The sequence below is a fragment of the Mercenaria mercenaria genome, chromosome 3, assembly GCF_021730395.1.
Source record: "Mercenaria mercenaria strain notata chromosome 3, MADL_Memer_1, whole genome shotgun sequence".
Lineage (NCBI taxonomy): Eukaryota > Metazoa > Mollusca > Bivalvia > Venerida > Veneridae > Mercenaria > Mercenaria mercenaria.
In genome coordinates, this window is record NC_069363.1 from 66152821 (window position 1) to 66168423 (window position 15603).

Here is a 15603-nt window from a genome sequence, read left to right on the forward strand (position 1 = left end):
TGTTGAAGCTCTACCCCATTAAGACTGCAAACATTTGAATTATTCCCCCTTATTTGTGACAAATGTACCAGTGGGGTGGGGGGTGGGGGGGGGGGATCACACTCTGTGTCCTACAGACACATTCTAGTTTCATATTATAGTCGCACTTCCATCTTTGCATTTTAAGTTAGAGCGATATTTGTTTACATCTATCCAATTAGCACGGACCGCCACCATTATCTTATTAAATATCTTTTAGTTGACCAGCTGCTATATTTATTTAAAAAAAAAAAAAACACAGGGTTTTATAAGTTGTTTCTCATTTGCAGTCTACTGCTGCAGCAATTATTTTCTCTCATACAGTAAGGATTTTCCAGTCAACGGCTGGGCTATTCCAAGTCCATTTAATATTTCAAATAATCAAGTCACATTTTTTTCCGGCCGAAGTAATTTACTGCTAGGGTACTCGTCACTCATCAGCCAAGCGGTCTCCCAGAGCTACCGCATCAGCTTTTATCCTATACATTTTCAATTCCGCAAAACCTTATTAAATAACGAGCGCAACAAGCATGTGTTAAGTAAGGGTAAGAATTAGAGATAGGGTACAGGTCATCAGTGTTTTGGCTAAATTCAGTGAATCAGACAGGTCCATACACATCAAACGCATGTGCTCATTCAATCAAATATCATTTAGACCATAACCTACTAATATTAAAATTCAGCCTGATCATCACCAGCATTTCTTTTGTTGGGAAGTGTAATAAATATAGGTTATGTTAAATAGTCTTTCTATCAATTACATATCAGATGTTACGGACATGAAAAATAAATAAATTGCACAGCGGAGCTGTTCCGACTTATTTTCTATTTTTAGGTACAGCAGAATCTTATAGATTGTGTTTTTATTTTACATGTTATTGTTTTCCATGGCTGTTACTGTATATTATGTCACTGTTTGTTTAAATCATGTCTTGTCTAAAAATTACGTAAAGTAGCAGGTATATTGTTCTAACAGGTCATAAAGGACATACGTACTCGTTTGCATTTAAATTCACCGAATGAACTTTCTTTGGCTTTTACGCACTTAGCTACTCATTCCATTGCATAAGCATAGGCAAGGTATATAGCTACCACTAATTTATAGCGCATTTAAAAATAGTTTATTTATTGTAGTCGTGATTTCGTTTCGTGATATACCCAATCCCTAACAACTTTATTTGAATAAAGTTCCTCTTAAAATTATGTACTATTACTTCTAGGAATACAGTATGAAAGTTTTATTCGTCAAGTTTATTCTTCAAGTGAATTTATTGAATAAAAACCGTCATAAAAGAAAATAATCTGTGTCCTTCAGTTTAATTACCAAAGTATCATGTTTGTTTCCGGGTTCTTTGTTTGCACAAAACAGCAATGAAAAGGCTCCACAAGCCTACTTTTATCGATTAGAAACGGAGTTCTGTACGGAAATATGAAGCCGACCGTCACATGTCGTCTAATTTTGTCATTCAGTATTGAAATAAACGCGTTCTCGTGTTTAAAAAACAAAACAAAACAAAAAAAAAACAATTTTGTAATGTCATCAGGGTACTGAACCGGATATATAAACCCGTACTGATTTGTGTCCTTTCAAAAGTACTTTTGTAAACTTGTTTTTGACGGCTCAACGAGTCTCTATATTTACCACCATTTCATGTTATTTCAGTTGGAACGATTAGTGTATTTCAATCAATACACAACTACTAAAAATAATATATTATTTCGCATTCATTCTATAAGCAATATAATAGGGGGTTTGTAGGATATACTTGCTGGGTGTAAATATTAACTGTATTACGAAAATGCCGCCTGGATTACGTTTGTTCGGTTTACTGAATTCTGTGATAATTTTAATACTGACAGTACCCAGTTTTGGCCATGTGCGACTCACATACCCTCCAGCTCGTAAATACGCCCTGGACTTTCTTGACGTTGTTCGAACCCCGCCTCCGTGTGGAATGTCGAAAGGTAAGTCATAACGATTGAAAGCTTTTAAATAACTAAATATCTACGTAAGATTAAGCAGCTATTTACATGGTAGCATTAAAAGCAATGTTGTTGTTGTTTGTTGTTGTTGTTTGTTGTTGTTGTTGTTGTTTTAAATAAAAAAACAAACAAACACACACAAAAAACATTTGACAATTTAACAAAGCCAATTCCCAAATAATTAATAGTTCATTTATTGATTTTAATGCATAATGAATTACAACATCTATGCAAACGTACTGCTCAAAACAGCGAACCTCTCTTTCTAACATGTGCATTATTTTGACTTGTCTGAGATAAGTGAAAATAATGCAAATAGTATGGCGGGTAAGTTTTTTTTAACAATAAAAAAAAAGATATTCTTGAAGGACAATCATTATTGAAAAGAATATATAATATCAATTTATATTTAGCTTTGGAATCAAGCAAATATGCCAAATCAATATGTATGTAGCATAATGTTTCACAATGATTTTATAGTAAACAAAGTAGTCCTCATATATATACGGCGGGACAATACAATTTTAAGTCCTTATGACATTAAGTATTTGTTAGCCCATTTTGCATATGATTTTTAAAGACTCCGAGCTATACGTGGTATATTTACCTCATCTTTGTGAAATCAATTATTCCCGCCCAAAATCCATTTGCATAATAAATTTGTTGGATTTTATGACCTTAAATAGTTTTAAATGAATATCGATTTCTTTATTGCAAACAGTAGAATGAATATTTGCTGGTTGTGACATGGAGGTGATATAGAGATCTCTATATTACCGCCATGGTTGTGAACACCAGATGAAATATTTTTAGGAGTGACATAGCCACGAGTGAAAATGTATGCTCTGGTGTTCATGAGTGAAAGATAATTTGATCTTACATGTAAAAACCAACACATGTTCTTTTTGTGTCATATTTTGACAAAATCTACCATTTTACCAGTGAAAAATATATTGGATAGTTTTCAAATACCAGACATATTTCACTCTAATATTTCGAAAAAGCACTGAAAAGCATGTATTTTGTCTCCGGTTACTCATCTACAAAGACAAATGTTGTCCGTAATATACGAATGCACTTAAATAAGTTATGTTCCTATTTGAAGGTAAATGTAGTCTCTCTTTGAACGCCCATAAGTTACGCTAATTAATGCAGTTTCCCAGGCAATTTCACCGATAAGTTAAGTCAGGCATTCTCCACGATAAGTTACGCTCATGCATTTTCCCCGTAAGTTACGCCAGATCCTTGCAGGTTGCCTCTTGCATAATCTTCTCAGTACCGGATACGCTCACTGCATTTTTGTCATGCATGATATCTTACGTAATAAAATGGATATATATACATGTATGTATTTTATAAATAAAGATCGTCACGAGTTTTGCCCGTTAAAATGAATTCTAGAATGTTGTTAATATAATGATAACATCAATGTTTGAAATGAAATTAACGTTTTCTTTCATATAAATAAATAAAGACCATATAGATATAAAAACAATATAGATCAGTAATAAACAGGATTTGTCTTTGCTTTACTTATTTTCAAAAGAACAGTAACTGTCTATAGTCATGTTATAACTTATTAGTTTTAATGATCGAAGAAGATCTCATGCACCACATTATCCCATGTTCGTACGGAAATTTCACTAGAACCATTGGCTTTCCACAGACCATCAGGGTGGCTTACTCAAACGAAAGAATTCTACATACTAAACGGAATTTCGAGCTTGCAGCGATATGGGGCAAGTGATCTATAGTCAGCAACCTTATCCACTCAGCCACCGTTGCTCTCCAAGATTAAGTATAACTGTAGGTAACTGTAGGAAACGTAAAAACATGTGATATACCTGTCCATTCCTTACCCCTACAATACATATAACCTATTGGGATACTAAAAAAAAACTCTGAATACATCACGAGATAAATATCTGTTTGACGCAATATTACCCTACATACTGAATTATGTTTAAATTCGTTTTATAATCTTTTTGATAGTATAAATGCTTCTTAACGCCACGAAAAGCACACGCCTCATAAAACTGTTTTTGTACCGTAACTGATTGTATATTCATTGCAATTCAAGACATTAGTTCCACAAGAACGCAAAGAGTACAGCACATTAATTAAACGTTGTTTCTTTTAGATATAGGAACTTAAAAAAATGATAGCAATACGACGGTTAATGTATAAATGACGCATCGCTTAACTACTAGTAGTCTGCCGATACGACGGTTAATGTATAAATGACGTATCGCTTAACTACTATTATTCTATACCTATTTTATCTATCCAATCGCGAACGTTCATTTGCAACACGTGACCGTACAATATATTACGGTATTTGGATGCACGTGCGTACAAAAATCCTGCATTTTCTGTATTTGGACGCACGCGCGTACAAAAAATCCTGTATTTTCTGTATTTGGACGGTTCAACAGTCCCATGTTAAACATACGACAAGTCGAAAGATTTCCTGCGGCCAGAAGTTAAACAGACCAGAAATTGTTATTGATGTTTGTGTGACCATGCACAGTCTAAAAAGTAATTTATGGGTGAAAAGAGCTTGTTTTTTATCGTACCATTACGCTTTAATGTAGGAAATATTACTCCATTCTACGTGTTTTACAAGTAGATCTATGAAATATACATTTCCAAATAAGTATGAAATACACAGAATCGCAAAGGAGATAATCTATTTTTAATCAAATCTAAATTTATTTTTATAGCTCTTTGGTATTTCTTAACTCTGAAAGTCATTGTTTCGAGCAAAATAACTATATTTCCCTTTTATGTATAAATAGCTTTTATCTCAACTGGTCACATTCATTGACTATTGAAACACTTTACTAGAGCTGTCACAAATGTGATTCATGCCGTTGACATAGAGTAAAACAACACAGAACCATAATCCAGGAAATTAAAGAGCATTTAAAAATCTCTTATGCACAACTAAGTATCAATATTGATCATTGCTGAAAGTTTAAATAAATTATATGAAATAATGAATGAGGAATTTCTCTATATATCATATAGCTCGCCAGCTATATTGCGAAAACGGCGTTCCATAAGTGAGATAAACCAATCACATATCGGTAAAAAATCACGTGATATCACCCATTCCCCATGTGCTACACTACTTGTCGCATTCCAGGTAATAAAGCCCGAAACGCGTGAAAATGTTCCGAATGTTAATCGGATGAAGTAGGCCCTCTGTGTACATAGTTTGATTATGCGTCTTGAAATCTGGATTTAATTTGAGTTTTTTTGTTGTTTTTTTTTTTTTTTTTTTTTTTTGTTTACAACACACAAAAACGATTCAAGGGATAACAATGCTATCTGATTTAGATATTAAAACGTTCGTTAATAATCAAAAACTTAAAAATACAGTAAAAAGGATCATCAGATGTTGGAATATTTGAAAAGTCGCTAAAAGAAGCCGTTCCGGACGAAACCTAGAAATTGGTATCAGCCCTGACTATCTGAATAGCTACCTCAGCATTTTTTGTTTAACGGTTAAGAAACAAAATGGAGATGATTATGAATGGCAGCGGACGGGTGGTCAGCATCAAAAACATGTCTGCTCTATAATTCAGTTTTTGACGGCTCTTGCTGAGAATGTTTGTGGGCATTACATCTCGGCCAATTTCGATAACCAGCCAAATTGTACCAGGCACTCTTTGATTTTAGTTCTTGAATTACTCGAAAAACGGGAAATTTTAGCCTTGTCCGCTCTTTTAAGTCGAACAGTTTTCATCCGATCTTCACCAAACCTGCTGAAAATGTTTGTGGGCATAATATCTCAGCCAAGTATTATTACCACCCAAATCGCCAAATGGCTGTTGTAGAGAGGTTGCACCATATACTTTTTTTAATGATGATACGCAGAAAAAACAACATTCAATGAATTACGTATATTACGTGTGAAGTGAAATAAATATAGAATAAAAAGGTTATTTAAGGTCTAACATTGTTCTGTATAATATATATTTGCACTCATACCAAGCTGGGAAAAACTAGAAAAGGCAGGAATACAATATTCATTGAAACACTTTTAATTTAAACTATTATTATAGTAAGATAAAATAGATATAGAATAAAAAGGTTATTTAACATTGTACTGTACAATACGAGCTATATCTGGACTCGTACCCAGCTGAGAAAACCATACTGAACTCGCCTAGCGGCTCGTCCAATATGGTTTTCACAGCTGGGTACTCGTCCAAATATATCACCGTATTGTACAGAACAATGTTAAATAACCTAATAGTAGTCTGCCGAGGAGAAAAAACCCATTTTCCATTTACCCTTGTTTTTGTATTTTTTATATGACATATAGATTTCTTACGACCTTGTTTATCTATTTTTGCTTTCAAATCGACCATATCAAATATCAAAATTATGATAATAGGCCGGTTATATTACTAGAAATAATGTCCACTGTCTTGTAAGCTGTACGGCCGTAAATGTTTAGACACTTCCAAGATGGCGGACGCTGAAAGTCAACACAGGTAGGTGTTCCAGTTTTTCATTGATAACATGTTTTCTTCAACACTTTTAACGGCCACACTTATAGCAAATGATAGCGGAATAACATGTTCCTCCTCGGCATTATCTAAAAGTTTGTTGATTTCATTGTTTCTCGAATTATATTGACGCAAAATGTGCCAATTTGATGAAATTAAAATCGAATCGAGGAACGCACATTATTTTCGGTCGTATCTTATTCAATAATCATATCTGTTTGAATATTTCTGTGGTATTTTGAAGCTTTTTACCGGTTCTTTACGATGGTAATGCTTGATTTTACGAAACATACCTGGAAATATCAAAATTTTTACGATTTTTAAATTGTCAATACAGCGGCGTAGACTTTACCAACATATTCACGCTGAGCGGTGTAGACACGGTTTTTTGTGAACGGTTTATACATAGAATTAAGCGAAAAAACTGAACGGTGTAGATACAATTTAATTTCGTCTATGCTAAAAATGCCACTTAAAAATATATGTAAATTAACTACGGTTCTGTAATCGTAGCCTCCGAGTATAGGATAAAGGAAGTTCCGACGGTATACTTAGACAACTCTATCAGAAAAGGATAGGATTACGGCAGCATTTGAGGGACATCATACATTATATTTGTTCGGATCCGTAATCCTAGCCACTGCCATTAGTTTTTCACATTTTTGTGAATTGTTTAGCAATTTGTTTTTTACCATCAAATTTTAAATTCAGTTTTTTTATTATTATTCGTAGATATAATGTTTATATTGTTAACAGTTTCACCTTAGTTTAAAGTGTTGTCGGGGACACACGTTATACGTAGGTTAGGTATTTTTGCCGTTCTGGCCGTCTTCAGACGCAGTATTTGAAAGGGAGATCATTATTTGGCGCTAATAAAAGACGCGCTACGGATTTTAACCCTCACTTGCGATGTTACCGTAATTTAATACCCTGACAAGAAAAATAAATATTTGATATTTTAGTTATATTTGAATAGGTAATAAAATTATTCAAAAGGCGAGTCTAAAATATGCTCGAACTTTGATAATACATAAATTTTATTTTTATTATCCTGTTTGCGTCTTGAGGTAGAAAAGGGGAGATAATAAATATTAAACAGATGTGGATTCCTATTAATTTTCAGTTTAAAAATTGCAACTTCAATTTTTTAACAGTTTAAAAATTGCAACTTCAATTTTTAACAAATATGATATGGTTGTTTTTACATTTATTTCAGATAACGATTTTGTAATAAAAATACTTTTGTTAACAACTTCTTATCTTGGTTGTACAACTAGGCTAGGAAATACCTGATTTTAGAAATAATTAAAGTCGAAACATTCACATATAAGGTGCAAAACGGTTATCAATGAATGCATAAGATCAGTTGTCAAAGTTTAAGAGAAATCCACGGAAGATCAAAACAGATTACCACCTTTTGCCACTCGCCGTTGTTGTTCGAATCCAAAGATGGTACCATTCTTTCATGTATGGAAGCTAAGATGGGTTATGGAAGATCGGTACTTTTACCTAGGTGCCCATTCGTTTCTGAAATTCTGAAATAATGCACAGAGGGGAACAGGTGGTGTTCCTCAACTATTTAGAGCTGTCATTTCAATGAAAGTTGGGTTTTTTTTAAATGTCCGAGATATTTTTAAAATTTCCCCGAAACGAATTAGGTAGATTTTGCAAACGGCATTGCACCTTGTTCTTTTTCTTTGGCCTATCATTAAATTTTATTTGATTTCCTGTTTTAGTTTAACAATCAATGCACTTGAAGAATCATTTCATGAGGAAACACAGACAAAGCTATATGCTGATTGTAGGAGAGAGTTCAAGACCAGGAGTGGGCTTAGAAAGCACATGATCCGGCATGAACGTTCGCACAAATACGAATGTGCAGAATGTCATCAGAAATTTGTAGAAAAACACCAGTATGAAGGTCACATGAGAAAACACGGATCAGATATGTTAACATGTGACAAATGCCATAAAAGCTTTACACATTTACAGTCCGTGAAGAGGCATATGAAGACATGCTCCATAAAGGAGGATAACAGTGATGGTCACTCTTCTTTCAAACGTGATAAACATAATTGTGATTCAAAGCTTATTGTGATATGCATTACAATCATATGTAAATCATTTGGAAATATTCCAAAATAAAGAAGTTATTTTTTAACTTTAGAGATTTACCTTTATTAGATTAATCATTATACATGTTCTATGTTTTTATGTTATTTGATTATATACTTGTTTTGTTGTTTTATAATATTTATGATTTGCAATATTGAAGTCTCAATAAGACATTTAATAAAAAGATAAACTACATAATTATACGTTATATCATTTTTACTTTCCAATTATTAATAATCAGTTCTAAGCCAACAACGAAATATGAAGTATTTAAGCAACTGTTGAAAATGGTAGCACATAAACTTATCAAGTTCATATACCACTGTGTAACCATTTTGATATTATGAGTCGTTAAAAAGAGTCCAGTTTCTACGAGGTATTAAAAGAGTAGTGTTTCTATGAGTCCTTCAAAGAGTCTAGTTTCTATAAGTCGTTAAAAGATTCCAGGTTTAACCCACGACGCACATGGGGAAGTATCTTTGCCTCTGACGCCTTGTGGTACTCCCGAACTGGGAACGGATTTCGTGCTTGCTGATTTGGCTTAGACACTTTTCCAGATTTTCTGGTTCTTTTTCCTCGCCTTCTCTCCTCTAGATCAAACGAATGGTCCCTAATAAATGAAATTTTTAGAAATGAAAGGATTGCATTTGTCAATAAGATACACAAACAAAAACAGAACCTATATTTTTCAATGATTTTTACATGGAGTAATCGTTACCGTATCCAGAGCGGTGTATGGTTCAAGATGATTGTAAACAAACGAAGTAGCAATACCTACTGATATAATGGTAACACTTTTAGTTATGAAGAAAATATTAATGATTATTGCTATTGGTGTACATACTTACAAATTAAATTACACAGTCAATAACTTGAAATTTCCTAATAGGGTGAAAAAAAGAGGAACAGACGCATTCAAAATCAATAAATATACCTTAAACGAATGGTTGATACGTCTCTTAAAGGCTCATCCCAGTCATCTATAATCTGCTGTGTTGTGCAGGCAGGCATGTTTTCTTTAGACGAATTTGATTGGAGTGGAGTTCTGTGCAGTGTTCAACAACCATATCAAATTTGCCCTCGAAGCAACAGTAATTACACGTGAATGGCATAAGCCTGAATAGAGAACAATGTATTGATATCAGTATGTACACCATTCAAAACTTGTATCTACATCGTTCAGTTTTTTCGCTTAATTCTATGTATAAACCGTTCACAAAAAACCGTGTCTACACCGCTCAGCGTGAATATGTTGGTATAGTCTACGCCGCTGTATTGACAATTTAAAAATCGTAAAAATTTTGATATTTCCAGGTATGTTTCGTAAAATCAAGCATTACCATCGTAAAGAACCGGTAAAAAGCTTCAAAATACCACAGAAATATTCAAACAGATATGATTATTGAATAAGATACGACCGAAAATAATGTGCCTTCCTCGATTCGATTTTAATTTCATCAAATTGGCACATTTTGCGTCAATATAATTCGAGAAACAATGAAATCAACAAACTTTTAGATAATGCCGGGGAGGACCATGTTATTCCGCTATCATTTGCTATAAGTGTGGCCGTTAAAAGTGTTGAAGAAAACATGTTATCAATGAAAAACTGGAACACCTACCTGTGTTGACTTTCAGCGTCCGCCATCTTGGAAGTGTCTAAACATTTACGGCCGTACAGCTTACAAGACAGTGATGTCTGAACCTTGAACTAATTTAAAAATGAAGTTTTAATGATGATTCATCATCTTTAGTTACTTATGCAATACCAGGTCCTCAAAAGAAGTACAAGCCAAATTTTGAAAATAAGGTGATATTTAAGGGCAACTTCATTTAGATTTTAATCAAATAAAGTATTACAAATTAATCTAAAATCCAAAGGAAGTTAACTGAAATATTAGTATCGTTTCTTTATTAACATGCATGCATTTTTATGAATAATTGCCGCAACTGTTTATTAATTTCGAGCAAATATTGATGGTATCAAGTACCTCACGCATCTGCAGTAACATAATGAATACATTTTTTACGAATCCCCATCGATTACCTTTTACTTGTTTCTGACTTTGAGATACACTTGAGAGAGAGATTTTGTTAGAATTTCTATGTTCTGAATTTTGACACCTATGTTCTATGTTCTGAATTTTAACACCTATGTTCTGAATTTTAACACCTCTACACTTTTATAAAATACTAAACGTAGCCTATTCGTACCTGCCAAAATTGTTTGTGTGTGTATAAGTTACCGGCAATCTGACTAAAGTACATATCCTATTACGCTACGCATAGGATCTGAGAACGACCTATTCATTGCCTCGTTCTGACGATCCTTTCGCTAGCCAATCAGAGCCTAACTTACAACATCTTGCAAATCTACCTGTAGCCTTGACTTTTGATATTTACAATTCTTATGTCATAATGTATCAGATAGCCGGTTAGCTCAGTCGGTAGGCCACTTGCTTTGTAAGTGAGGGGTCCCGGGTTCGAGCCCTGGAATGACTGCACATTTTTCTTACTCTTTGACATTCGAACAAGTCGTCTGATTGGATAAAATAAAAATAGCAATACTGGAAATCCAAAATATACAGAAGACGAATGTGAATGGGTCGTTCTCAGATCTTCGTTTAGAAGATCAAGTACTTTAGTCAGATTGAGTTACCGGTAACCCATATGGGCGACTTCTCCAGAAGACTTTAAATAATGTTAGTGGGAGGATAGTGCAAGATACAGAAGACGCTACAAGTCCAGAAGCTTCCCTGTTTTTAGCGTGCCAGGTATAAAACACCCGTATACACGGGACTTTTATCCCAGTGTTAGAAATTTTTAGCTGCAGAAGCAGGGGTTTCGTAGTCAAACGGTGTTATCACTGGACCACTGCGTCCGCTCTACCTGCTAGAAATCATAAATATGCTTTATCATACCAGTAGTGGAACAATACAGCATATCGTTCACAATAACGGCCACAATAGATATACTTCAGAAATCCAGATGCAATGTCTAAAAAATGTGACATTATATTTTTTAAGACTTTTCGTCTCATTTCGGTTTCGTTTCATTTCCTTACATGCTACTTTTTCCACTCTGGAATTAGTTCAACACCAAAAGTTAAAATAACCACCCTAAAAGGAGCGTATATGACGAAACATTTACATTTGCTGCATTTATCGTTGGTTTAAAAAACTGTATAGACCTACCGTCATTTTCATCCCATGGAACAGAATTATCTGTTGCTTTTTCAGGTCTCGGCCCTGTCACTAACTTCAAAACCAACGACACAATAACAGTGACCTGGCATGTTGCATATCCACACAGGGTAAGTTTTATACTAATTTATTTTAGGTCGATTGTGAAACAAGTTCTATCACTTATATTAGTCACTCTCGACACCTCATTCCTGATGGAATCCATCGCCACGAGGCTATGAGAGAAGAGAAGCCAGTTTCCCTTTTAATGCTGAGCGCCAAGCAAAGGAGCTACTGGTACCATTTTTCACGCCTTTGGTATGACACCGCCGGGGATCGAACCCACGGCCTCCCGCGCTCGAAGCGAATGCTCTATACTACTAGGCTATCGGGGCGGTTAGACACCTTTCGCATAGGGTAAGCCTAGTATAGTAATATATTCCTCACTTGCAAATCCTAACATTCCACAAGATCTTTCTTTAGTAATCTTAGTTTCCATGTTTATGATAATTATAATTGATTTCCTTCATTTGAATATAAGACCGTGAAATTAGAACAGTTCGTTTCTAAAGCAAAGATAAATTTTTACCGATGAGAAATGAACAGTTTTGATGAAAATCAGGTGTTGGACACCTTATTAATTAACTACAATAAACTGCTGCTCAACTTGACAGGTATTGCTGCTCGCTTATGACAGGTATTGCTGCTGACCTATGGAAGGTATTGCTGCTGACTTTTGACAGGTATTGCTGCTGACTTTTGACAGGTATTACTGCTGACTTTTGACAGGTATTGCTGCTGACCTATGACAGGCATTGCTGCTGACTTCTGACAGGTATTGCTGCTGACCTATGACAGGTAAACCTGCTGACCTATTACAGGTATAGCTGTTGACCTGTGACATTTAATGCTGCTGACCTGTGACAGGTATTGCTTCTGACCTATGACAGGTATAGCTGCTGACCTGTGACATTTAAAACTTGTGACCTCTGACAGGTATTGCTGCTGACCTATTACAGGTATAGCTGTTGACCTGTGACATTTAAAGATGGTGACCTGTGACAGGTATTGCTGCTGACCTATAACAGGCATTGCTGCTGACTTCTGACAGGTATTGCTGCTGACCTATGACAGGTAAACCTGCTGACCTATTACAGGTAAAGCTGTTGACCTGTGACATTTAATGCTGCTGACCTGTGACAGGTATTGCTGCTGACCTATGACAGGTATAGCTGCTGACCTGTGACATTTAAAACTTGTGACCTCTGACAGGTATTGCTGCTGACCTATTACAGGTATAGCTGTTGACCTGTGACATTTAAAGGTGGTGACCTGTTACAGGTATTGCTGCTGACCTATTACAGGTATAGCTGTTTACCTATGACATTTAAAGCTGGTGACCTGTAACAGGTATTGCCGCTGACCTATTACAGGTATAGCTGTTGACCTGTGACATTTAAAGCTGGTGACCTGTGACAGGTATTGCTGCTGACCTATGACAGGTTTAGCTGCTGACCTGTGACATTTAAAGCTGGTGACCTGTGACAGGTATTGCTGCTGACCTATGACATTTAAAGCTGGTGACCTGTGACAGGTATTGCTGCTGACCTATGACATTTAAAGCTGGTGAACTGTGACAGGTATTGCTGCTGATCTATGACAGGTATAGCTGTTGACCTATGACATTTAAAGCTGGTGACCTGTGACAGGTATTGCTGCTGACCTATGACAGGTATAGCTGTTGACCTATGACAGGTATAGTTGCTGAACTATTACAGGTATTGCTGTTGACCTATGACATTTAAAGCTGGTGACCTGTGACAGGTATTGCTGCTGACCTATGACAGGTATAGCTGTTGACCTATGACAGGTATAGTTGCTGAACTATTACAGGTATTGCTGTTGACCTATGACATTTAAAGCTGGTGACCTGTGACAGGTTTTGCTGCTGACCTATGACAGGTATAACTGCTGACCTGTGACATTTAAAGCTGGTGACCTGTGACAGGTATTGCTGCTGACATATGACAGGTATAGCTGTTGACCTGTGACATTTAATGCTGGTGACCTGTGACAGGTATAGCTGCTGATCTATGACATTTAAAGCTGCTGACCTGTGACAGGTATTACTGCTGACCTATGACAGGTATAGCTGCTGACCTATGACAGGTATAGTTGCTGAACTATGACAGGTATTGCTGCTGACCTATGACAGGTATAGTTGCTGAACTATGACAGGTATTATAGCTGCTGACCTATAACACAAATAGTTGTTGCCTTTGATATTTTTAGCTGCTGACCTATGACAGGTATAGTTGCTGAACTATGACAGGTATTATAGGTGCTGACCTATGACACAAATAGCTGTTGCCTTTGATATGTATAGCTGCTGACCTATGACAGGTATAGTTGCTGAACTATGACAGGTATAGCTGCTGACCTATGACAGGTATAGTTGCTGAACTATGACAGGTATTATAGCTGCTGACCTATGACACAAATAGTTGTTGCCTTTGATATGTATAGCTGCTGACCTATGACAGGTATAGTTGCTGAACTATGACAGGTATTATAGCTGCTGACCTATGACACAAATAGCTGTTGCCTTTGATATGTATAGCTGCTGGCCTATGACAGGTATAGCTGCTGAACTATGACAGGTATTATAGCTGCTGACCTATGACAGGTATAGTTGCTGAACTATGACAGGTATTATAGCTGCTGACCTATGACACAAATAGCTGTTGCCTTTGATATGTTAGCTGCTGACCTATGACAGGTATAGCTGCTGACCTATGACAGGTATAGTTGCTGAACTATGACAGGTATTATAGCTGCTGACCTATGACACAAATAGCTGTTGCCTTTGATATGTATAGCTGCTGGCCTATGACAGGAGGTTTTGCTGCTATAGCTTACTATTCAAAATTTGAATAAAAAGAATTTCAGTTTTGTGAAACTACAGTTTTGGCTTTACAAACTTTGATGGCAGTATATAAAGCTTGCATTTTAAATCACTTTTTCGGTCTATTTGAAAAGCATCGCTCCGGAAATAATAGCAAGCGTTTTTCTAAGGCTTATACAGTAGAAACTGTGAATGCACTACAAATATGCCCGAAGCTCTCTGATGGTATAAGTTTTTAGCTCGACTATACGAAGTATGGAGAGCTGTCCTACTCGACTTGGCGTCTGCGTCGGCGTCGGCGTCGGCGTCCTTCCGCGCGTCCGCACCTTGGTTTAAGTTTTGATGAACTTTCTATTTATCTCTGTAATTACTGATGTTTCAAACTTAAAATAGTTATTCCTCATCATCATTCACATCATATGGCAAAAGAGCCGTAACTCTCGCACCAATATTTCATGAATTATCCCCCCTTTTACTTAGAAATTCAGATTAAAGTTTTGATGCACTTTCACTCTATCTCAGTTATTACTAAATGGATTTGATTCAAACTTAAAATAGGTGTTACACCTTATCACCCACATCATATGACACAAGTCTATAACTCTTGCACCATTTTTTAATGAATTTTGCCCACTTTTACTTAGAATTTAAGGTTAATTTTGATGCATTTTCACTATATCTCAGTTATTACTAAATGGATTTGGTTCAAACTCGAAGTAGTTGTTCAACATTATCACCTACATCATATGATACAAGGTGCATCATTCTTGCACAATATTTCATGAATTTTGCCCTCTTTTTGCTTATAATTATACTTATTAAATGTTTTGATACACTTTATCTCTCTTATTACTTAAAACTTTTGACAAAGACACAAAGT

At 35.6% G+C, this 15603-nt stretch overlaps 1 protein-coding gene across 2 annotated transcripts in view; it reads left to right on the plus strand.

Annotated features, from left to right (window-relative positions):
* Window positions 1–1666: 1666 nt before the first annotated feature.
* LOC123524508 (uncharacterized) overlaps window positions 1667–15603 on the plus strand; it is a 54318-nt gene continuing 40381 nt past the window's right edge. Inside the window, exons 1-2 of one of the 2 annotated variants that reach the window (XM_045302753.2) lie at window positions 1667–1983; window positions 11876–11949. In XM_045302753.2, coding sequence (XP_045158688.2) covers window positions 1818–1983; window positions 11876–11949 — 240 coding nt within the window. In that variant the 5' untranslated portion in view covers window positions 1667–1817. The remainder of the gene's footprint in view (window positions 1984–11875; window positions 11950–15603) is intronic. The other variant, XM_045302754.2, reaches the window with a different exon arrangement.